General features: G+C 40.8%; 3 protein-coding genes across 4 annotated transcripts; 1 reads left to right on the top strand and 2 right to left on the bottom strand.

Annotated features, from left to right (window-relative positions):
* Window positions 1–218: 218 nt before the first annotated feature.
* LOC310927105 (dynein, cytoplasmic 1, intermediate chain 2a-like) lies at window positions 219–7,054 on the bottom strand. Of its 2 annotated transcripts, XM_083889358.1 has the most exons (17): window positions 6,985–7,054; window positions 5,858–5,966; window positions 5,566–5,698; window positions 5,074–5,158; window positions 4,734–4,796; window positions 4,399–4,526; window positions 4,216–4,305; window positions 3,946–4,108; window positions 3,757–3,856; window positions 3,535–3,660; window positions 3,175–3,321; window positions 2,570–2,683; window positions 2,328–2,461; window positions 1,490–1,634; window positions 1,086–1,226; window positions 744–869; window positions 219–358 (listed from the first exon to the last, which is right to left on the bottom strand). In XM_083889358.1, the coding sequence occupies exons 2-17, from the start codon at window positions 5,963–5,965 to the stop codon at window positions 257–259; spliced, it is 1,905 nt and encodes a 634-aa protein (XP_083745484.1). In that variant the 5' UTR covers window position 5,966; window positions 6,985–7,054; the 3' UTR covers window positions 219–256. The 2 variants fall into 2 exon arrangements, with proteins under 2 accessions (XP_083745484.1, XP_083745485.1); XM_083889359.1 differs by lacking the exon at window positions 4,734–4,796.
* Window positions 7,055–7,883: 829 nt separating this feature from the next.
* Window positions 7,884–9,645, bottom strand: and3 (actinodin3; the record flags this gene model as incomplete). Its single annotated transcript, XM_083889527.1, has 3 exons — window positions 7,884–8,546; window positions 8,651–8,799; window positions 9,600–9,645. 3 exons carry the CDS (start codon window positions 9,643–9,645, stop codon window positions 7,884–7,886), a joined length of 858 nt encoding a protein of 285 aa, XP_083745653.1.
* A 2,765-nt stretch (window positions 9,646–12,410) lies between these two features.
* Window positions 12,411–22,406, top strand: pcyt1aa (phosphate cytidylyltransferase 1A, choline a). Its single transcript, XM_083890006.1, has 9 exons — window positions 12,411–12,744; window positions 15,180–15,296; window positions 15,821–15,920; window positions 16,176–16,292; window positions 17,008–17,159; window positions 17,340–17,418; window positions 18,743–18,885; window positions 18,981–19,169; window positions 20,275–22,406. The coding sequence occupies exons 2-9, from the start codon at window positions 15,180–15,182 to the stop codon at window positions 20,494–20,496; spliced, it is 1,119 nt and encodes a 372-aa protein (XP_083746132.1). The 5' UTR covers window positions 12,411–12,744; the 3' UTR covers window positions 20,497–22,406.
* Window positions 22,407–22,666: the final 260 nt, after the last annotated feature.

Genomic DNA, 22,666 nt, shown 5'->3' with positions numbered 1-22,666 from the left:
TACTGCTACATATGACATTCACCGTTTTTCTACAAATATACCCTCAAAGACATTTAAAAACACATCTAGATCTTCTTTTTCTATCCATTCTAGCTCTGCTCATCTCGTCAAGACCAGTTCATGTTGTAGTGAGAGGAAACGTCGGGGGTCCAGAGAGAGAAAAGAGAAAAGCTCCTCAGGCAGTGTCCTTGTAGTGTGCTGTAAGTGTGTAATGTACGTAACATGTCAGTGGTTTTCGCAGGGCTGCTCTGGGACATCACACATTGGCGAGTTCCTCCGCTTCGTCTCTGTTCTCATTGATCTCGGCCAGCGTCCTGACGAAGCGTGTCCACTCGTCGGCCTTTGGAACGCAGATTTGCTAAAGAACAACAACAACAACAGCACGAGTTGGTCAAGAAATTAAAAAAAAATTATTTTACTGAATTTTGTAGGTATTTGTCATCAAAATATTAAACTAGAAAAGCAATCGGAGAGCACAGACCTCCGCCAAGGCAGCTCAGTGCCTACAAAATAGCGATAAAAACAGTCATAGTGTCTACGGATCACGCCCAAAATTAATAATTAAAATAATGGCTTGTTCCTGGTCCCATTGCGGACATTTCCTGAAAATTTCATCCAAATCCGTGCGTGACTTTTCGAGTTATGTTGATAAAAGTCAGACGGACAGACAGACAAACAAACTCCGGCGAAAAAACATATTCTATACCTCCTTGGCGGAGGTCAAAAAAGGAAAGACATCTCACCTCGCCTACATCGTAGACCTGCACCTGCCCGTCTGAGTCCCCAGTAGCAATCTCTTTCCCAGTGTGAGCCCATCTCACGCGGTTCAGTGCTGGAGAGCCTTCCACACACACGCTGGCAGTGGGAACCTAGAGAACACGTTAGAACACACTGTTTTCAAAAAAGCCTATCAAACAAATCATGACAATAAAAGTTTACAAGTGAGCTTTGGAGTTGGTGATACTAGGATTCTCCAGGCATTATGAGAGGGTTGTGATCGACTGTCTACATAGTTCCCAGACACTATAATAACTTTGAGTTGTCAGTGCTCTGCGTGTATTGTAATGTGCCCATGCGTTGCATACTTCAGTGTCATTGTTGAGGTTCCACAGGTCCAGTCGTCCTGATAGGTCCACACAAGCAAACAGAGCAGGGTGCGTTGGAGACCACATTGCATCATAGACGTAGTCGCAACTGTCCTCGAAGGAGTACAGTGGACGAGTGCTCTGTGAAGAAGAACGTCCCATTAACAATCACAATATTTTTACAGCTCTGAAAATCTCATATCTCCATTTTCAACAAATATCAGTCCTCAAGAAACGTAAATGTATCAATAACTTCATTTTGAAACATTCTCTTTGAAATAAATGGTTTTACACATGTTCCAAAGAATCTTTAAGCTCATATCTGCTGTCTCCTTTTATAAACTGATTTAGAGTATAACCATTATATAGAAAATTGTGTGTGTGTGTGTGTGTGAGAGTCTCACTTTAGTGCTCCACAGTTTGACGGTCCAATCAAAAGAGGAGGAGATGAAGAGATGGGAGAAGTCGACAGGTCCACCAGCGCTGTGACAGCTCAGCCCAGTCACTGGACCATGGTGGCCTTCAAACACTTCAGTGATACCAGCCTTACTGTAACACAAACAACAACGTCAACGTCAAACCACAACTGTCTTTTCCCCAAAAGGTGTTTCTCTCTTATCCCGCCTGTAAATTCAACTCAAGGAGTTCAGGACCCCCTTGCTCTGCATGTTTTAGATGTTCCAACACACCTGATTCAAACTGTCAGCTCGTTAATTGACCTCTGCAAAAGCCTGATAATTACCCATCAATTGAATCACGTGTGCTGGAGCACACTCTTATTTGCTCCTGAAAAACCCTTTGCGCCATTACCCAGGCATTTACGCTTATATTCTGTACAAATATTAACAGGTTTTGTTGCTGGTGTGTGTGTACTGGTTTATGTTACCTCTCCGGGACCTTTTCTGGCATACAATAGACATTAATTGATTATGATTAAGGTTTGGGAAAGCACTTTGTTTAGGTTACCCAAATGAGTGAGTTCAATGCAGTGTGTGTGTGTGCTACAGTGCTCAGGACAGAGAGGACATTGTCATCCAGAGGCATACTATTAAAATATGGCTAATTACATCAAACATAGAAAGATGAAATAAATGCCACTAGCGTACAAGATTGGGGTGTTTGTTCATCACCAATCACATAAAAAAAAAAAACAACCCAGGTCAGTTCCAATCCAGTACTTTATCGGGATGAGGATATCCCTACTATGGAGACACTTGGGGACAGAGGGGACAGAGAACTCACCTCCCGTGGCGACAGGCAGTGTAGACAGAGCCGTCCTCACTTCCCACTACAAAGTTGTTCACATCTCCCAGAGGGAATGCCATGGAGGTGACAGCCACGGCCTTGCTCTGTTTGAACACAAGCTCCAGACTGTCCTGCAGAGAAGAAACACACACACACACACACACACACGGCGTCAGAGATTATCTGACAAACCGACTGACATGTACAGGACTGGATTGTACTGTTCTAGTTCATTATACCTGTGGCTGCGAGAGCATGTCAAGGCTCCAGGAGCACATTTTGCCATCAGTGGAAATGCTGATGAGGTTGTTGGCGTTCTGGGTTCCAACCACATTCACACAGTAGACTGGGTGCTGGAAATAATGGAGAACTATAAGTCAGACAACATAAACTTACCAAATAAAAGTCCTCCAGATTTGATGATGCAGACACAGACTACAGGCTACTTAATTTTCATTTAAATGGATACCACTGTTGTCCACACTATGATGTCCAAAAACAGAAGTTAATAAACACTGCTAGCTCCATTTTCATTTCAAATCTCCGGGGTTGCGTTTGACTATCGAATATCAGCCGTCAATGAAAATCTCTTTCACTTATTTTCAGTTTCATCTCATCGTCGGACTTATTAAAAATATTCCTTGTTCTTACTTTTCACCATTACCAGTAATACTCTCTGAAACTAAGCAGAGAATTATCGTCTGTGTACACCAATATATACATGTCCAGCAGTGTGCCTGAATCCAATGGATATGGATCCAGATAATTCTAAAAAGCAGGAAATGCTTGAATTATTTGGAAATGCTAAAGTAGCATGGATGGCAGTGTGTGTAGTATGCATTACTGTATGTGCAGCTGCAGACAGGGGTGTTCTCTGAACAGGGGTACGTTTGTTGCTCCTGTTGTCCCACAAGACAATCTGTCCAGAGTATGTCCCACCCACCACCAGGTTGGGGTGAAACTTTGCGAACCCAGCAGACATCACCTCTGACTGTAGGAAAAAAAGAAAGAAAATACAAGCATGGAGTCTGACATGTTCTGTTGCCAGTAGCAACAATAGTTCCAGTGTTTTGATTCTTTTCATGTTACCTGACTGCCACAACAGCTTGTGAATGCTTTATGCAGCTTCACTGCTGCTCAAGCATAAATAAAATGTCTCAAAATGTGTGGGTTGTAAGGCCACTGCAGGTAAATGCTCCCTTACTTGACAGTGGAAGATGTACTCGGGAGTGCCCTTCTTGTACTTCATGTTCCAGACCAGTGCCACACCGTCAGGCTCATAGGGAGCTTCGTCGTTGTTGTTGTATGAGGCCACTAATAGTTCTGGGAACTGAGAAGCAATGAAACATATAATAAATAAATCACCATAAACCGATTCAACAGAGATAGACTTTCACTGAGGGGATCAATAACAAACACACCCTACCTGAGGAGACCAGTCAAGACAGGTGACCACTCTGTTTTTAGTCCAGCGCTCATCTGCAAACTGTCTGTTCAGAACCAACTTTGCACCTGCCTGCAAGTCACTGAAAGTGACAAAAATTTATTATTATAGACTCTGAAAAGCAACTCCTCTAGCACAGCATGTACACACAGCTTTCATATTAGGCCTCACCCCTCCTTGTCTTCCAGATCTCTGCCGCTGTAGTCGAAGCAGACGTCCACCTGCTCAGCAAGAGCTCTCTCCACAATTCTGCTGCCTCGCTCGAAAAACGACAAGAACTCCTCTGAGTGCATGACCTGCAGCTTCTCTTCTTCTGTCAGCTCCTTGGGAGTGTCTATACGAACGGTATTGTGGAAAATTAGACCATGCTCTTATTTAACATACACTTATAACTGGGAAAGCAAAAGAACTTGATTCCAATAATAAGTGTTATGTTCTTACCCTCATCCTGCTGTTCACCCTGTTCATCTTTCTTTTCCTGGGTGTCCTCCATTGGTTGGGGAGCAGTTATCTCCTCATCCTCTTCCTCATCTGGCACACACACACACACAGAAATTAGATTTTGTTTTTAAAATGAAAAAAGCTTGGAAGTGAAGTAAAGTCAGTTTGTGTCTGTTTGTTTACCTGCTTTTTGATCAGCTTGCGTTAGTGCCTCGGTGGGTGTCTGTGTTTCTTTGCAGTAAGACACCATCTCTTTAGGGACAAAGTCTACCTGGGTCACTTTGGACATGCCCAGCCTCACAGATCCACGTCTACACACACACACACACAGAAGAAATAAGCGTACACACATACATGACTGCGACGGTAGAGCTGAATTTAACATTTCCATGAAGTAACATGAATAATGATGCACACAAATATTATTAACACATTTAGACAAAATCTAAGATGAAAGCAGAAAAACAGATTTAGGCTGGAAGAGAAGCTCGAGGAGAGAGGAGAAGGAGGAGCAGTACCCCATCAGCTCAGAGTCGGAGTGGAGTTGCAGAGTAGAAGGGTCAGGATCCCAATGCAATGTCCTTACACAGCCAAACCACCAGACGATATTAGTAAGAGAGACGGTACAAAGAAAAAGAAAGACAAGAGGATGAAAGACAAGCAGAAGGTGAGACATAAAAAATGTTGAAGGTTGAAAAGAAAAGAATGAGGACAGGGAGAGAAGAAGAAAATGGAGTGAAAAAGCAAAAGAGAGACACATCAGAATTAATCAGAAATAATTACAGTATCAATACACACACACATTTGGCATGCACACTCATCTCACTTTTTCTCATATACACACATACTCTCACACACCTTGGTCCTGCGTTTCCATCCCCAGAATCTTGGCTTCCTGCATCACTGCCCACTGATTTGTTGGAGGGAGACATGGGGGCAGGGACTAGGTAGTGAAACAGACACGTATCTTCTGTTACTACCCTTAGGGGATGAGCTGCGAGTGCGTGTGAGTGTGTTGTTAAGTGCATGAGTCAATGAATGGGTGGGTGGGTGAGTGAGGAAGTGAGGTATGGAAGGAGTTAGTGAGTGAGTGAGTGAGTGAGTGAATGAGGTTGCATGCAGTAAGGGCAAAACACATAAGGACAGACAAGGGGGAGAGAAGAGAGAATGCAAATAAATGGCAGGCAGGTTTTAGGTGTCATGCACAAAAACAGTTATGTGAAATGTTCAGATATTGTGTGAAAGGAGGGGGAGAAACACAGTGGATGAAATCAAGCCAAAGTTAGCCGTAAATATAATAAGCAAAGGACAAGGGATTAAAATAGAGGCATGCTGGCTGTGTGTACTTACCATGCTGTATGTCAGGGGTGATGCCAACACTCTGCAGCAGAGCCTCCGCCTCCCTCCTCTTCCTCTCCAGGTCAGAGTCTTCATGGCCACCAGATGTTCCACTGCCTGCCTCGGCTCCACGCTTTGAATCTCCCTACAGAATAAAGAACATAACGCAACATCACCTCAGGATGAAAACACATCATAATGTATAATGGTGTTCAGCTACAAAGAAAAGCAGACATGGCAGCAGTTTTTTTTTTTACTGTGGCATGAGATTTCATGTGTTGAAATTATTGTTTCCCACACGTACATCCTTCTTTTTCTTCTCCTCTTCTTTTCTCTTCTTCTCTTCTCGAATCTGTGCGATCCGTTGTTTCTTCCTCTCCAGCTCGGCCTTGAGCTCACTTTTGTCAGACATCCTGCAGGAGAAAGTCTTTAAAGAAATCAAAACTGAAACCTCTGTTTCTGTTTTTATATATATATATATATATATATATATATTGCTCTTTTTCTTTGTCTTGTACATTTTACTTCTTGCTATTTAAAATAGTGCTGCAGTCTGACCTTGTATATGTGCAATAATACTCATAATCAAATCCATCAAGGTATACTACTGTATTATTGTGTATTTGTATGTATATATACTATACTATACTTCTTAGCTCTTCTAATTATTTATACAATTCCATTCCAGTGCTGCTGTACTTGAACAATCCATGTGACAAACCTTTGAATTGAATCTTGAATTGAAATCAGCCCTGGGCCTGTCACATTGCTTACATGTGAACATCATCAGCTGTTCATAACAATATTCTCTCTATCTCTTTTCTCCACAATGGCACAGTAAACACTCTGTCAATGGGATTTTGTATTAGTTCAAATATCCCATATAAGATGGATGAATCCGTTATATTTCACTCAAATCTGTCCATCTGTTTGCTGTCCTGAATCTACTATACACGTTAACTGTCAGAATTAGCAGTGTTATAAATGACTCATTTTAACACGTGAATACAAACCGGTCATACTGGTTAATCTGATTAAATCTGTATCGTGACTATGCCCATTTGACACTCGGACAACACCCGAAATTCCACACACACACATCACTCCACCCGCTATATGAAGTGAATAAAAAACACATACATTCGCCATTGTGTCTTTTACACCTGGCGTTAGAAATTGTGTCATGCGTGTTTATGTGCTATAATGTGTGTTTGTTAATGTAATTAGCGACCACACTGACAGCTAAGAGACAGCTAGCGGCGTTAGCATGCTAATCTCCATGGCAGCCGGGCCCTGCCGCTGTCACAATAAGCGATTATAACGGAAACATCGAAAAGCAACGCCCACGTTTGTTTGTTTCGTTCCACTGTCTTCGTATTTAAGGCTTTAAAAACACACACACATCCGACTGTGAATGTAGAGAAACAATACCTGGTGACAGATGTTGGACGGAAGTGGACAGAAAACAACAGAGTCCAAATTGGAGTGTCTTTAGTGTGTGTGTGCGCGTGCGTGTGGGGAGGAGTGATGGTGGTGATGATGATGCTGGAAGAAACAGGAGTCTGCAGTCTTCTTCCTCGGCGGTGGTTCCGAGAGCTATGAACGGGACAGGGTAATACTGCCTCCCAGCGGCAGACACGACACACTCTTACTATGTAATAACACCTTTTAAAATAAAGTTACAAAGAGCGCTGCAGTATGGAGGACGAAACCTGCCATAATAATAAATAAGTACAGGAATAAATGATGAATAATAAATAAATACAGGAATAAAAAAATAAATGTGCAATAGTGTACAAACAAAATATCAAAGTATAATTGCATTAATAAAAACATTTAATCAAAAAAAAAATTATATATTTAATAGTAGTAGGATGTGTCATTGTAGCAGCATATATAATAGCAACACTGGTAATTTCACCATATTTTATTGATCATGTAGCCTATTTGTAAAAGAAAATAAATCATTTTCAAAATATCTTCCCCCTGTAGCTGAATTTAAAAATGGCAAATGGCAAAAATGAAATAATATATTTCCCTTTTTAGTTTTCAAGAGAAAGTGTGTCAAGAAAAAAATCACAATTGTCACCATTTATCCCTTTACTATTTTTAATAGACATAAACGTTTATTGTGTATTACAGAAGGAGCACTCATACAAACATACAGTAAAGGCATCATGGGATTTGGAAAGCTGAGCATATAAACATATTATTCATGTAAGGCGTCATGAATGATAATCTGCCTAATTTAAATTTATTTTTTGTGTATTTTCTCAGACCCCTGTCTTAGTTTGGTCTCATATAGTTTTGTAATCTCCCTTTCTCTGTGTTTACTCTTCAGGAGCTGGATTGGCATATCGAAAGGGATCATAAAGATCACGTTTGAAATCATAAGGGTCAAAGTAAGGGTAGAGGGGTTTCTCTGGTGCTGCAGGGCCACTTTCCTCTGCCTTTGGTTCTTCTTTCACCTCTTTCTCCTCAGCTGCAGGTTCCTCTGGTGCAGCTGTTTCCTGGGAGGACGGAGGGTGGTCGATGAGGCAGTCAGGATCCCAGTATGGGTCGCAGTCATACTCCATGGCTTTGACGGTGATAACAGGAGGCGGAGGTGGGGCAGACTTCTTTGGAGCTGGAGGTGGTGGGGGTGGTTGGGGAGGAGCTGCAGCCTTAATCTCCTCCTCTGTTTTTGGCCGGCAGGCCGGGTTGTGCCGTGGGTCGCACAGCACTGGGAAAGCCCCTGTCGGCAGGAAGACGATGTGAGGTTTGCATAGTGGGTCTTTGGGGTTACACAGATAGATCTTCTGAGCATTGGCCAGAGGGTCTGGTGTAGGAGCGGGGGTGGTGGGAGGTGGAGGAGGCTGGGTGGTTGTAGTTGGTGCCGCTGTGGTTGTCTGCACACCCATGACACTTTGATAGCTGGAGGCGTCTGGGCCATAGGTCACCTCCAAGAAGCGCATCTGCTGATACAGCATCCTGAGCTTATCAATCTCATAGATCTGATGGAGTGACGGAGCAGAAACAAATCAGAGAGGACACAGACAGATATTACAACCAAACACTGAATGTGTGGTTTAAATATTTCCACTCGTTCTCAACTTACACCCTCAGTGTGCCCGATGCTGTTGTAAAAGCGGTAGTAGGACTGAAAATCAGGATTGGCTCTGTACCACTTTGGGTCGATGTTCCTCTTTGGTCGAGAATTAGTCAGGAAATCATGTGCTTGAGCTGAGTCAATGCGAAATGGATTCCCTGTGAACAAAACACAAAAGCAGAAATGAGAAGGAATGAGAGTGATTTGAAGAGTGTAGAAGTTTGTAGAATGACATATAGGGACTGCACTTTTTTTGGCATGTAACATGTCAGTATATAGGAAGTCGAGGTACCAGTCAGCCTTTCCATGGTAACTTGAGTATATATTTAAAATTTAAAAAACAAAAGAAACTCAGGCACTTCTCTTAGTTGCAGTATAAATTAGTATCTACAACAACAGGAAAGATGAAATACCTGCAGCATTCTTTACTTTAACAAGAGATGTTGCCTTTATCAAACCTGCATGGACGGAAGCAGACAATATACATTAGACACACACATAACTTGATTGTAGTTAATTGTACTTACCTATAGGCCTTAATAAAAGCAAATGGGAAAGTACATTATTTCATGAATAAAACTGACCTGGTAGGAACAGCAGACAGCATAATGTCCTCAATGGGGACTTGTGGAAAATCATCCTTGAGTTCTGAAATTGAATTTTGAAGCAAATTATTTTGTGTTTTGCCTGCTATTATTTACAGGAGGCTTTTAGTTAGTATACATTGAGCACAACGAAAGCATAACAGACAAAACACTAAATGCTTTAAGTACTATTTGCCTAAGCTTTAGCATTTGTAATTCAGCTTTTCAACAAAAAATGGCAATAAATGATTCATTTTTGGGTGTTTTCTGCATCATTTAAAACAATCTGATATAAATAATATTGATAAGCTCTGCTTTTCAACAAGACATGCCTACTGCAAAAAAAAAAAAAGGAAAGAAAGAAAAGTGCTCACCTGGTGCTGCATCTCCTCCGTCCTGGTCTAATGTGCTGTATGACATATCGCTGCATAAATACTGCTGTTAATCCACAAGCCTTTCCATTGGCCCCTGACTTGCGAGTGGGCCTGACTCCGCCCCTTGTGCATTTTTTTATAGAGACATGGAAGAGCCCATTAGTGTGTCGAGCGTGGAACAGCAGTAAAAAATACACTTCAAACAAAATGTGACTCCTTGTAAAGGCCCAAGCAGCAGCCCGGGAGCATCAGGGGCCCCCAGTGGGTGCAGGGGAGTCCAGTCACTTAGTCCGGAGTTATCATGGGGATTAAAGTCCAGGATGAGGCCATCAGTGAAGATAGACGTCTCCATAATCTATATGTGCAAAATGTAACTTTTCTCAGATTGTTTAATGGTGCAAATATGCACAAACAAGGTGTCAAACGTACATGTTACTATAGACTAACTCTTGACAAAACATGCCCGGCAGGTAAGAAATTAACCCTCTGTCCCGAAACAGCTGGATGTGTCCTTTTAACTTTGGTCCTGGCCAGTGAAAAAATAGAGGGGGGAGCCGAGTCAACTGCTGTTTAAGTCCCCCGAGAAATATGCAGGAATTATGGGCCTGCAGGTCCAAACACCAAGTAACTGTAACGCAGTCTGGGAATGGTATGAAGTATGAACACACTGCAGTATGGAGCAGAGATGGATTAAAAGTATAGTGTGTTAACATTGAGCAACATTTAGTGGTGAAGTGAAGTGCATGTTGCAGCTAAACGTCCCTCAACTCATTTTTCAAAACTCAACAGACGTTTACTTTGTCTGTCATTGTAAAAACACGGTGACCTCTGTAGAACTGACTAGGCTCCTGATATAAATATAAAATGATCATTTGGGGGTGATGAAAAACATCAATATATATATATGTAGGTAATTGGGCACTGATAAAAAGTCTCATTATTCTAGCTTCAGTTTCTGTCTCCACACTGGACCTTTTAGGCAATAAAAGACTACACAGGCTGACTATTTCACTGATATTTACCCCTTTAAGGTACGCACCAAGAAAAAAGCAAAGGAAAAATTCTTTCTTTGCATTTTTATTATTTTATTTTATTTACTTATGATAACAATAACGACAATCAATATTTATTTATTTTTAAATTAGACCCTACAGTATTTCAGATACAGGCCTCTACCAAACGGTTGAGATGTCTGTTCATAATAAACCTGGTTTGCATAAGTCATAAAGTACAACATTCAGAACAAGTCACATTAAATGTTAGTGAGTTCAGCTTGATGCATTTTTCAATGAGTTATAGTGACTTAAAGTGTGTTCGACCAAATGGTTGAGTAGTACCTTAAAGGGTTAAACCCTCTTGTGTCAGCTGTTCACCTTAGTTTAGGCCGCTAAATATCACTTGCCTTATCACATTCTCATGTCATCTTTTATTCATCTCGTTTGCTTACTGTCCACATGTCCACTGTTTGTCTTTTCAACAGTGACACAAATTCTATCCTTCAAAACCAGCAGGCGAGGCTGCGATCAAAGAGCACAAGAAGGAGACAGGGAGTCTAAAGCCGTCCAGCCAGGTGGCTAATGGTGAGCACCTTACTGTAATTGCTCTGAGCACGTGACAGAAATGGAAGGGTAAAGGAACCTGTTAATGATATACACTTGTTTTTTTTACCTGAGACAAACAGCTGCAGTATGTATTAAGCAGAGTGTAAGCAGGGCAAAAAAACAAGCTCCTTTATATGACTTACTGTGTGGAAATAATAGCGGGAACACAAACACACATCTCATCCTGCAACAAAAGAGCCATAAGGATTGCACATAAAACAGTCTACAGAGAACCAACAAACCCACTAAACAAAAGAAAAACAACTTGGTGTAATGGAGTAACCTGATTTTTTTTACTTCATGCATTGTCTTTTAAAAACACATTAAATGAGGTTTACAATGCTGATTGGAGATTCGGAATCATACTGGTTGAGTTGTAAAAAAATGTTTATCATTCTGCACGGCTGCAAAGGTCTTACATTCAGCTGTTGGTTAACTTACAGACATTTCAAAGGAGCCACTGGTGACATTTGAATTATCTTTATACTCTTGTTGTCTTCATTTCAAGTCATACCTACATCATGTTGGAGACCCTCGGGGGTTTCACTTATGTAAACATGTGTCGCTGTGGTCATAAAGTGAAATTACAACTTACTGCAGGAAACAAGAGGATCCACACCAGAGACACGTCTTCTTCCCTCGTGTATTTTTCTTGGAATAATGTGATGGTAAATTGTTTGAATATAATGTTGTTTATGAGCTATTCTATTTTCAAAATAACCATTAATTTAATAATCATTGTTGCTATATACTGTATATGCACTGTATATTATAACCATTGTAATTGGTGAATCTGAAAACATTTCACAAACCGCAGAGAACCAACTGTTCTAACATAGTAGTGTCTGCAGAAACATTTGGTTATAAGATGAATGACATATATATATATATATATGTATATATGTGTATGTATATATATATATATAGTTATATTATATATATATATATGTATGTATGTATACATATATGTTTGTATATATATATATATATACCATTTATACAATCTTTAATTGGGTTTTCCTTCATACTTTTTACTTTTATTAATAACATTTCCAAACGAAACAAGTAAATGTGCCACGTGTCGCACCCAAACACTAGGTGGCAGCACCGAGTGAAACGATACAACCCCGGACTTGATCTTACGTGGAATGTTACGCCAGTTCCTTTAAGGTTGTCCAAGTTTTGTAGTTCCTGTGTTGTTGACCTGTCACCGTTGTAGTACAAGCTGTCAAGCTGTCACTGCTGCCAATTTGTTTGTCCTTCTGAAGGCTGCGGTTTGTGCAGCTTAGCCGCGCGGCCAGCGACTACTTTCAGGACCGTTTGTTCTCCCCGTTTTTGTCGCTGTTGGCTAACGTGCGAGCTAACGGCTAAAGTGAAGTAACAATTCACTAACTTGACAGCTAACTAGCCAGCTAGCATTAGACGGTAGTTAGCAGCGCTAGCTACCCTTGTAGCAGGCGGTTCGCCAGGCTGTGGCACCAGGAGGAGAGGAAACCGCCCACACCTGCAAACCAAAACAGCCATTCCAGACAAAAGCGCGAACGGTAAGTGGGAACAAACTCAAAGCAACCGCCTCCACTCCTCAGGGTGGATAGCAGAATGGGTTTAACGCCCAGACAGTGTCTGAGAGCTGAGCTGCAGTGTCACCAGTTTAACTCGTATGTCAGCTGTTTCACTCACTAGTTTTACTTCTGCCGTTATTCCAAGCTGAATACATTTTGTGCTGATGCAAGAAAACTTTAAGAATACTTCTGTCTGTTACTTTGACATCTTTTGAGTGGCGGGTTAGCTGTTCTCTCTGTAAAGACGTTGTTGCTGTGTTCTAAGGAGGGACGCCTTCTACTCTGCTCCTTCTGTGGTATTTATTGACCTAGAAACTGTCTGTTTCATACCCTATCTATGATATCAATGTTGCTTTTGTTTGTATGTAATGATGTATTGTTTCGCTTAAGTTGTTAAAAAGAAATAGATCATGTTTTTTTTCTCTGTAAACTCGTCATATTGGTGTAACCCACAGAACAGAAAATCTTTAAAAACATTGACTATGTGCTCCAAATTTAGTATTTACATTAACTGTTAAGTTATTGTTTAGAACCACTGGTGTTATACTACTTGTGTTGTTTGAGTTTATATTCTTTTATCATATTTGATTAAGAAACAGACATTTAGGACATTGTGTACAATGGAGCTGGAGCCAGAGTTTTTTCCCCCCCCCTTACATTTTGGTGACCAATAGGAGACCAGAACATGATCCTAGTAATGAAACACCTGATTTCAGAATAGTAATTTAACTGTAAACACATTTTCAGCTATGACTTGTTGAGGGATCCTGTGTCTACATTATTTATACTCCTAACTGCAATATTCTGCAACTACTATCAAGTAGTTGAATTAGTCCATTCAACAATATATCCTGCAGCTACTTTGGTCTTAATTGTTTGACTTACTAGAACCTTCTCTGATTCCAAATATGCGTTTCGTATAATCTGTAAATAAATGTATGAGTTTTGGACTGTTGCTTGAATTAGAAAATGTCCTCATTCGGTCTGGGAAATTTGGAAACTGGGTAATTTGCATTTTTATTTTGCTTTTTTGTTTTTAGTACACAATTAATTATTCCTGTAGACTATTTATTCCTGTCTGTTTCAGTTATGATGACACGTGTGCTGTTGATGTAAATCTTATCTGTCAGTCTGTATGTGTGTGTGTGTGTGTGTGTGTGTGTGTGGGGGGGGGGGGGGTACATGTGGGAGCCCTCCAGGCAAGCTCAGCTGCTGTGGTGAGGAGACAGCCAGGTGCTTGTGCAAACATCTTCCGTGGGATCAAATAGCTTTCACCATCAGATCTATGTAATACCACGTCTATCACTCATTACACGGAGTCACACTTTAATATTTAACACAGCAACAAAAGGATTTAGGGAAGAAATGTTATGGATAGACATGTTTAAGTTATTATATCCTCTCTGTTTAATGATCCGTGGGATCATTTTTGCTGGCATGGTGGAATGTGTGGAATGGAGCACAGCCTCACCCATAACACAAGAACTTGCTGATAGAATAGAAGTCACCATATTCTTGTGGACGTATTTTTCTTTTTTTTAATCTCAGCCCTGTTCTACAAGGATACACGGCACATTTTTAGACAAGGCCAATTTTAAATATGGTCAAAAACATGATCAAAAGTTTCAAAACTGTCAATTATCACGATAAATGTCAGTATGTTAAGATTGATTTCACAAATCTGAAGCAAAATATGTATGAACGGTGTGTAATTATATTACTACTACATACAATCTTTGAAATATAGATACTGAAGAAAGTTTTATTGTGAAATATATTGTAGGTAAGTATTGCGCTGTCCTAAATGAAATCTATAGTTGTGAAACATCATGGTTTATATCTTTTTAAATCCTGGACAAACAATGTTTTATCTATTTTCTCTTGCACTTAAATGTTCCTACAAAATAAAGTCATATAGGTTGAGGTTATGTGCCAAGTCACCTGAAATCAGTCAACTTCTGATATGAAACTGCACCCACTGTCAGTGAACTGCTGACTCTGGCTTTCATCCCTGCTTTATCCAGGGTGATGTTAATGTGATCTCAGTCACCCATGACCTTTGGATAGACGATAGACCACAACTCTGATTTGAAGGCTGGATTGGGTAAAAATTTTGTTTTGGGACCAATTGTTTTGTGTTTAAACAGCTGGTGTGTGCGTAATCTTGAGTTGACCTTAATTGTATAGCAGAGAAATCTATTTTTCTTTTTGTATTTATTTCAAAGCAACCCTGTGGTTCACTGTGTCCTCTTTCTGTTAATGGGTCAAAGCTGTCTCTCATCTCCTCGCAGCTGTTCAGATTCACAGTCTGTACTGCATACTATGCTATATGATATTTGTATGATGTAACACAAAAGTCATATATATATAGGTCTTGTGTGGTGTGTTTTACATGTCTGTCTCGGCCTTTGACCCAGATGGAGGCCCAAAGCTCGAGCGGGATGCTGATCAACAGGAAGAGAAGAAGAGATGGAGAGAACAATGGCGAGACTGATGAGGGCGAGCGGCATTTGAAGATACCCAGATGTACTGTGGTGAGCCAGCTGACATTGAGCAGCATATTTGTCCAGTGGTTCCTATAGGGCTCTGTGTGGGGGTATGTGTTTGTGTGTGCATGTGGATACATGCCTGTAATTTACTCGTATATTATCTGTGAATGTGTGAACTTTATGACCTGCATCGCTGCATACCAACAACTTGATAGTTTGAACATACTGAACAATAGAATTCCAAGTTTTGATTATGTAATGTAATTAAACTGGTAAACAAACTAGGGATGGGAATCGGTACCAATCCGATACTAGCACTAACATTTCAGGACACAAACATAAATATCTAAATAAAGTACTAAGAGAGCACAAACCTTTGTGTCAATACACTTCATTATCTTGCAAGGTTTAAAAAAATAAAAAAATAAAAAAAAAAACTTGCTTCTCCAGAAAATGTCAAATACATGTCAAACCTCCCTTGCAGGGGTAAAAACTGTAAAATCACCAGTGTTGTTTGCCATTAATTCACCACTAATATCTGTTCATTCTGTTGCTTTGGTTTTCTGAAGGGACTGAAGCACCCTGCACCTTTTGCAGATGAGCTGGAGCCAGCTGATGGTAAGCCCTATGAGAGAGTGAACATGGAGGAGGCCAAGAGAGGAACACCAGGTGAGTCAGATTATCTCTAGCTTTCATCTCTTGGCCATTGATGTGTCCTTTCCCCTTATTCCTCTCATGTCTTATTAAGGGAGGGATAAAATGTCAGTTAGGTACAATGTTATTGACCAAAGGCCATGTGTGGGGGTATGGAATCATAATTTCTCTATTTCTCGCACTCATTCTCATGTCTTCCTCTCAATATTAGTACATTTCCTGTCAGTTTTTTAATCACACATAGACAATAACTCGTCTTCCTCTGTCCAGCTAACAGACCTGTGCGGGTGTATGCAGACGGCATCTTTGACGTTTTCCACTCAGGTCACGCCAGAGCTCTCATGCAGGCTAAATGTCTCTTCCCAAACACGCATCTCATTGTTGGAGGTAAGTAGTTTGTGTTAGTTGTGTGTGTATACATGTCTCTAATAGGGCTTATTGAGGGTTAAGACTTGGTTTTAGGGTTAGCGTTCGGATTGGGTTTAGATTATGGTAAACTAAGGTAAACTAAATGGACTGTCTTATGACAACTGGTCAAATTTAGATTGCTTATTTTGAATAGTGCAAGATAATGAAAGTTAATTATGGGGTTATATCACCAGATGGTTTTACATCTGTTATGCGTCTACCACTCTCAAACTGCAACATCTCTGATAAGCGTTTCTGTTAAAATGAGCAGGATAAACGATATGTGGTTTTCATTCTATCACAGTAAAAAATGATAAGCTTAAGCCAGATTTTCCAAATTATGATCCTCGGGGACCTCTGGCCTGCATGTGTTAGATGTTGTCCTGCTACAACACACCTGATCCAAATGAAGGGCTCGTTATCAGGCTTTTGCAGAGCTCGATGACAAGCTGACCATTTGAATCAGGTGTGTTGGAGCAGATGAAAAAAAAAAACATGCAGAGAAGGGGTCCCTGAGGACCAAATTTGGGAAACACTGGTGAAGTATTGGTAGCATAACCTGTGAGTGTTTACCAGTGTCCTCCACTTTTTCCCCCCTCCACCAGTAGCTTCAATACCACACTCACTGTTTTTTTGGGGGGTTTCTTGGGTTGCATTCGTTAAAGGATCTATCTATTCTATAAACCATCCACAGTGTGCAGCGATGACCTGACCCACAAATACAAGGGCTTCACAGTGATGAATGAGGATGAGCGATATGATGCCGTCACACATTGCCGCTACGTGGACGAAATTGTGCGAAACGCTCCCTGGACGTTAACGCCCGAGTTCCTCGCAAAGCATCGCGTGAGTAATCAATTGACAAATTGTTTGTACAATAATCTAAAAGAATGAGTTGGAAAGATCCTTTTCCTGATTCTTTGTAAACATGCCTTACCCTGCTGTTTTTTGTCGTTGTTTTTGTTTGCACAGTTTGTAGATCTGAAACTACTGTGTATGTGATATATGTTATAATGACCTCTCCAGATCGACTTTGTTGCCCATGACGACATCCCATATTCCTCAGCGGGCAGTGATGACGTGTACAAGCACATTAAAGATGCTGGTAAGTGCCTGAGTCAGGGACCAAGTCAGGCCATGTATTTCAGCTGTTACTGTGTATTTACACAAATAAATTAATGACTCATATTATGTTTGTGGCCAGGCAAAGTAACCACATAAATTATAAAGTGCCTTATTTGATTTCTTCTGATTGATACAGTATTATTAGTAGTATTGCGATATTTTATGCGGGGACATTGTGTTAATAAGTGGGCATCAAGTATCAATTTTTATTAATAGGAGGAGCACTGCTAAATATCATCTTTCCACCCTCTTTGCTGTCTCTGTCTGTGTGAGCATTGCACACAGACAGAGGAGTCTCAGGTGTAGTGAAAAGTAAATAAAAAGCAATAATTGTTTGTCCAAACTAAAGACAGACACACCTAAACTCCAAAGTGAATGTTTAAACCGCAGCGAAGCTCAACATGAAGCCAGACACACATCTCTTTGTCTCCGAACAGTGCTGTTATGGGGTTACTTGGAGTGAGGGAGTTGCTGTGTCATGTTATGTTTAATAAATTATTCTCGAAAATAAAGATATCAACACAGCAAAGTAAAAAGCAGGTCAAAGTAGCAGCATTTCGTCACTCTTAGGGGGACATATCGGGTGTTTTAAAGGTTGCTTTGACCAGTCTGAATCCTCCTAGCACAGGATTAGTGTGAAATGAAACACAAATGTAAACCTAAACCTGGCATAAACTGATGAAAAAGGGTAATAAATTGGATTATATATTATAATACAATGTCATAATATTGTGACATAAGTACTCTGCTAATATTGTATCGTGAAGGCTCTGGAGGTTCTTATATGGTGTCATGCAAATGAGTCATCTGTGGTTTAGGTGAACAAACTTTATAACAGATGATTAAGTGACATCTGCACACAGACAAACATGCAACTTCTTCACGATGTGTCATCTTCAAAAAAAACCCTAGGGGCAGGGAGAGGGTAGCAGCTGTTATCTGTGACAAAAAATTAGATGACTATGATGACTTGCCATACTGGTTTTATATTAAAATAAAGCTTTTCTATTCAATCACAGCAATTCATGCTTTCAAACAGTCTTGATAGAGTCCTTTGTGTCTGAGACTGAGGCAGGATTGTGAAAGAAATGTGTGCAAAAGTTGGTGAGGTGGTAATTCCTGGAAACAGATCAGTGTTTATGGCTGCGGTCTAAGCACACATTGTGCAGCATAACACCACTGAAGTGAAATGAATTTAGATTTGTAAGCAAAAGACGGTACTTTTCTTCTGACACGCGTTTGGCTTTGCTGCATGTGTTCATCTACACTCGGTGACCTCTTCACTTACGCTGTGTGTGTCTTAGGCATGTTTGCTCCCACTCAGCGGACGGAGGGCATCTCCACCTCTGACATCATCACACGCATCGTCCGTGACTATGATGTGTACGTCAGACGCAACTTACAGAGAGGATACACAGCCAAGGAACTCAACGTCAGCTTCATCAACGTATGAAACACACCGATTCAGTTGTGTCTGTTGTAATGTAGTCGTGGGAAATGGCATAAAGGTATATGGCCCCTGCTGTCCCCCACTCTCACCAGGAGAAGAAATACCACCTGCAGGAGCGAGTGGACAAGGTGAAGAGGAAGGTGCGTGACGTGGAGGAGAAGAGTAAGGAGTTTGTGCAGAAGGTGGAGGAGAAGAGCATCGACCTCATTCAGAAGTGGGAGGAGAAATCCAGGGAGTTCATCGGTAACTTCCTGCAGATGTTTGGCCCCGAGGGAGCTCTGGTGAGGATGTTGGTTTTGTTTTGTTTGGGTCTTTAATCACTGATTCATCAGGCAGCGTGACAAACGGCACATCCTTTTTTTGCACTGTTGAATGCCCGGGTTACACATTACTGTGGGAAGGAAGACTTGGATTGTGTGACAGCCAACACTCAGAAAGCATTTGGTCTGGTGACCGAAGATTGTCATGTTAAAGTTATAATTTGAGTAGCGTTAACAATATAGAAAGCAGTTTTTTCCTGGCGTTATTGATCAATAATTTAATAATGACCCCAGTGCACAAAAGATTCATTTTTATGACTCTTTTCATGTATTTAATATTTAGTTTATACATTCTTATTGAAAGTATTGTATATAACTGCAGTGCAGACACAATTTAGATCATAGAGACAGAGTATTAGTGTTGTTCAAAAACTGGTTATTGAAGTTATTGAATTTTGGCAGCAGTGCCAAATAATATATCTGCAGTGTTGTCACTTCTGAATTATTACCACCTCGTCAGTCTCTCTGAGGAAATGCCAGTGGGATTTGTCTGCAGTGTTGCACCACTATGAACTATGGAAGCCCTAGGGGGGGCAGTGAGGGAAGTGAAGGAGACATTGATTTTCATTAAAAACAAATCATCCTTAAATCCCTTAATTCATGAAAGGGATTTAATCCCACAGCTCCAGAGACCGCGCTAATGAAGAAACATGACTGAGTTGGTCTCCTTTCTTGTTGAGTAATGTGATAGATGTCGGAACATCTCTCTGAAGGTAACAGATCATATTCAGAAAACAATGTGTGACCAGTTTTCAGCAAAAATAAGCTTCTTTTATGTACTTTAGGCTAGGCCCTTGCTTTCTGAAGGCTGACATTTTGTGTCACCATGTTTCAATAACAAAACAAACAAAAAACAAAAAAACAGTTAGTGTGCATGTCACAGTGGAATGCCACTGTAGTTCACTGAAAGGCATGGGAAAGTGAGGGTTACAATGTGCAGTCTCACTGTTTTTGACAGTTCTTAGACACTGGGGAAAAATGTGCATGTCATCACAAACCAAACATATTTAAATCCTGTGTTTAAAAATGTTATTTAAGTCTCTGTGCCTCTGTCTCTTCTCCACAGAAACACATGCTGAAGGAAGGCAAAGGACGGATGCTGCAGGCCATCAGCCCCCGGCACAGCCCCGACAGCAGCCCCACCCGCGAGGAGCGCTCCCCGTCTCCCACCTTCCGTCTCCCCTTCTTCACAAAGAACTCCCCTTCTCCGTCACCTCTGCCGCAACACAGCGGGGCCCGCGGATACCTCATCAGCGAGGATGACGAGGACGAGGACGACGAAAACTAGAGCATGTTTGAATTGTTAGTGTTGCCGGTCCACAGTCAGGGCTACCAGTTAGCTGAGCTGTCGAGTAGTGTGGTTTCCATGGAGCTCCTGCTTTTTTCCTTTTTCTTCATTTCTTTTTTTTCCCACTTTGATGTTTAGCACCTCAATGTCGCATTAACTATGACGTCCCGTTTCTCCACTGCTCTTGTTTTTAACAGCTAATCATGTCACAACAGCTACCACTAGTCACTCATCTTTATCTTTGTCACGTACGTATAAAGTTTGATTCAGTTCGTCTCTGACACTTATAAATATTTGCAGGAGTGTGGTGCAGTCATTTTTGTTTTTCTCATGACTTTAGTGGGAGAGCTCGCAGGATGTCTGGTCACTTGTTGGAGCAGCACGTGTTGCCTTGGTGTGTTCGTGTGTGCGAGAGGTGACCTCGTGTACACGGTTGAATTAATCCGGAGGAGAAACTCCAAATGTTCACATAACAGCAGCTTTTCCCTCAAGTTTGGCCTGTCTTTGGGGCCACGCGTGTCCGTGTGTATGTGCATGTGATGTTTCTGCGTACAAGCTCTGCAGTGCTGCGGCATGTTCGAAATGTCTCTCCATCCGTCAACAGTTCCAAGTTGTGCTTGACTTCACGGTGATAAATCTGCTTGTGTTACGTTTATATTTTTGTCCGTGGACAAGAGTCTTGCTTCAGAGAGTCGACTCAGACAGGACGTTTTTAACGCAGCGTGAAATAGGAATGGTAGGGATGACTGTAGGGTTAAATGTTGATGTAGAAATACTTATTTTTGTAGATTTCATCTTCTATCACTTTTGTCCTCTGTACAGATCTCTTAATCATCCATTATTGTCAGGCTGAGCAGAGGATCAACATGGGAATGGCTTGATTTTTCTTTTCTTTAAAAAATGCACATCTGGGCCTTGGGGAAGTAAAACTTTTAATCTGATACACCTGATTATGATACACTGTTGACATCACTTTGTAAGCAGTCATTTATTTTGACTAATTGGAGTCATATTGATCAGGCGTCATCAGTAGCACACATACAGGCTAATATACATTTGTTCTGATGTACTGTGGTTGCCTGGGCTGCACTGTGTTGTATATATGTGTGGGTGAAGGGTTCAGGTTTATGTATCAGTGGAAATCCAGATCAACGTTTTTTTTGTAGCTACCTCCTCATTCTCTTTCCGAAGATGAGCACAAAGTATGAGCATTATTTTTCCATTCTGAACAGAGCCATTGTTCCAGTACTGTCAAAAAGTACTCTAAAGTTTGTGTGATTGGTCAAATATTTAAGATTTCCAGGCCTGTGTGTATGTGTGTGTGCGTGCGTGCGCGCGTGTGTGTGTGTGCGCGCCCTGCATCTCCAGTGATAAAGCATGTGTCGTGTCTCCTCTATAACAGGATGATGACGATCTGACGATGTAATGCAATACTGTTTGAAGACTCCAGTGTAACTGTTGACGATTGTCGGATCAATCTTGGTTTCTCAAATTTGTCTTTGTGGAAGGAGTGGAAGGAGTTGCCACAGTTGTAATTGTTATTACTTCTGGTATCAACATTTAAAAGTACAAAGCTGGAATAATTTGCTGAGGAAATCCAGCCTTGATTTTAGTGCAAAGCTACTTTTGGGAAGCCTCGCCTTGATTCTTGTGGAATCTGTCGTTTTTAAAACCATGTTGAATGTGTGAGCGTGTCCATGTCGAGAGCTCCAGCTTGCAAAGACTTGAGTGGCAAAGAAACCAGTGACTGCCACAAACTACCACAAAGATAAAACTATGTAAATGTTTTAACTGCAAGTGTTTTAATCCTGTATTATTTTACGGTTTGGGTTTTTTTTTTTTTTTTTGGTTTTATGTCCTGAATGTCAAGGAAGAGCAAGACAGGAAATAAGTATTAAAATATGTTGGCCAAAGCATTTCCTTCTCTCTTATGGTTTCCTGCAACTGCTATTAATTCACATTTTATTTATTTTTTTCTTTTAACCAGGAAAATCCCATTGAGATTAAGAACCTCTTTTTCAAGGGGATCCTGGCAAAAGTCGGCAGCAGCAAATACAAAACACTTAGTTACAAATTTACAGTTAAAACACAATCAGAAAAACAAGTGATTGGTAACAGGTTTATTCCGTCAACACATTTGTTTGCCAGAATGAAAACTTAAGCTAACCAA

The sequence above is a fragment of the Microchirus variegatus genome (genome assembly GCF_963457635.1).
Source record: "Microchirus variegatus genome assembly, chromosome: 5".
NCBI lineage: Eukaryota > Metazoa > Chordata > Actinopteri > Pleuronectiformes > Soleidae > Microchirus > Microchirus variegatus.
This window is presented reverse-complemented; position numbering and strand designations above follow the sequence as displayed.

Bases quoted from the DNA above. Each gene is read 5' to 3' on its own strand.
- LOC310927105 (XM_083889358.1), bottom strand. From the start codon at position 5,965: ATGTCTGACAAAAGTGAGCTCAAGGCCGAGCTGGAGAGGAAGAAACAA. The intron at 5,159-5,565 runs GTAAGTACACAC...TTCACTACCTAG, and splicing joins CACCCCTGACATACAGCATG to TCCCTGCCCCCATGTCTCCC. The intron at 3,322-3,534 runs GTAAGGGAGCAT...TTTTTCCTACAG, and splicing joins AGTACATCTTCCACTGTCAA to TCAGAGGTGATGTCTGCTGG.
- pcyt1aa (XM_083890006.1), top strand. From the start codon at position 15,180: ATGGAGGCCCAAAGCTCGAGCGGGATGCTGATCAACAGGAAGAGAAGA. The intron at 15,921-16,175 runs GTGAGTCAGATT...TCCTCTGTCCAG, and splicing joins GGCCAAGAGAGGAACACCAG to CTAACAGACCTGTGCGGGTG. The intron at 17,419-18,742 runs GTAAGTGCCTGA...TGTGTGTCTTAG, and splicing joins CAAGCACATTAAAGATGCTG to GCATGTTTGCTCCCACTCAG.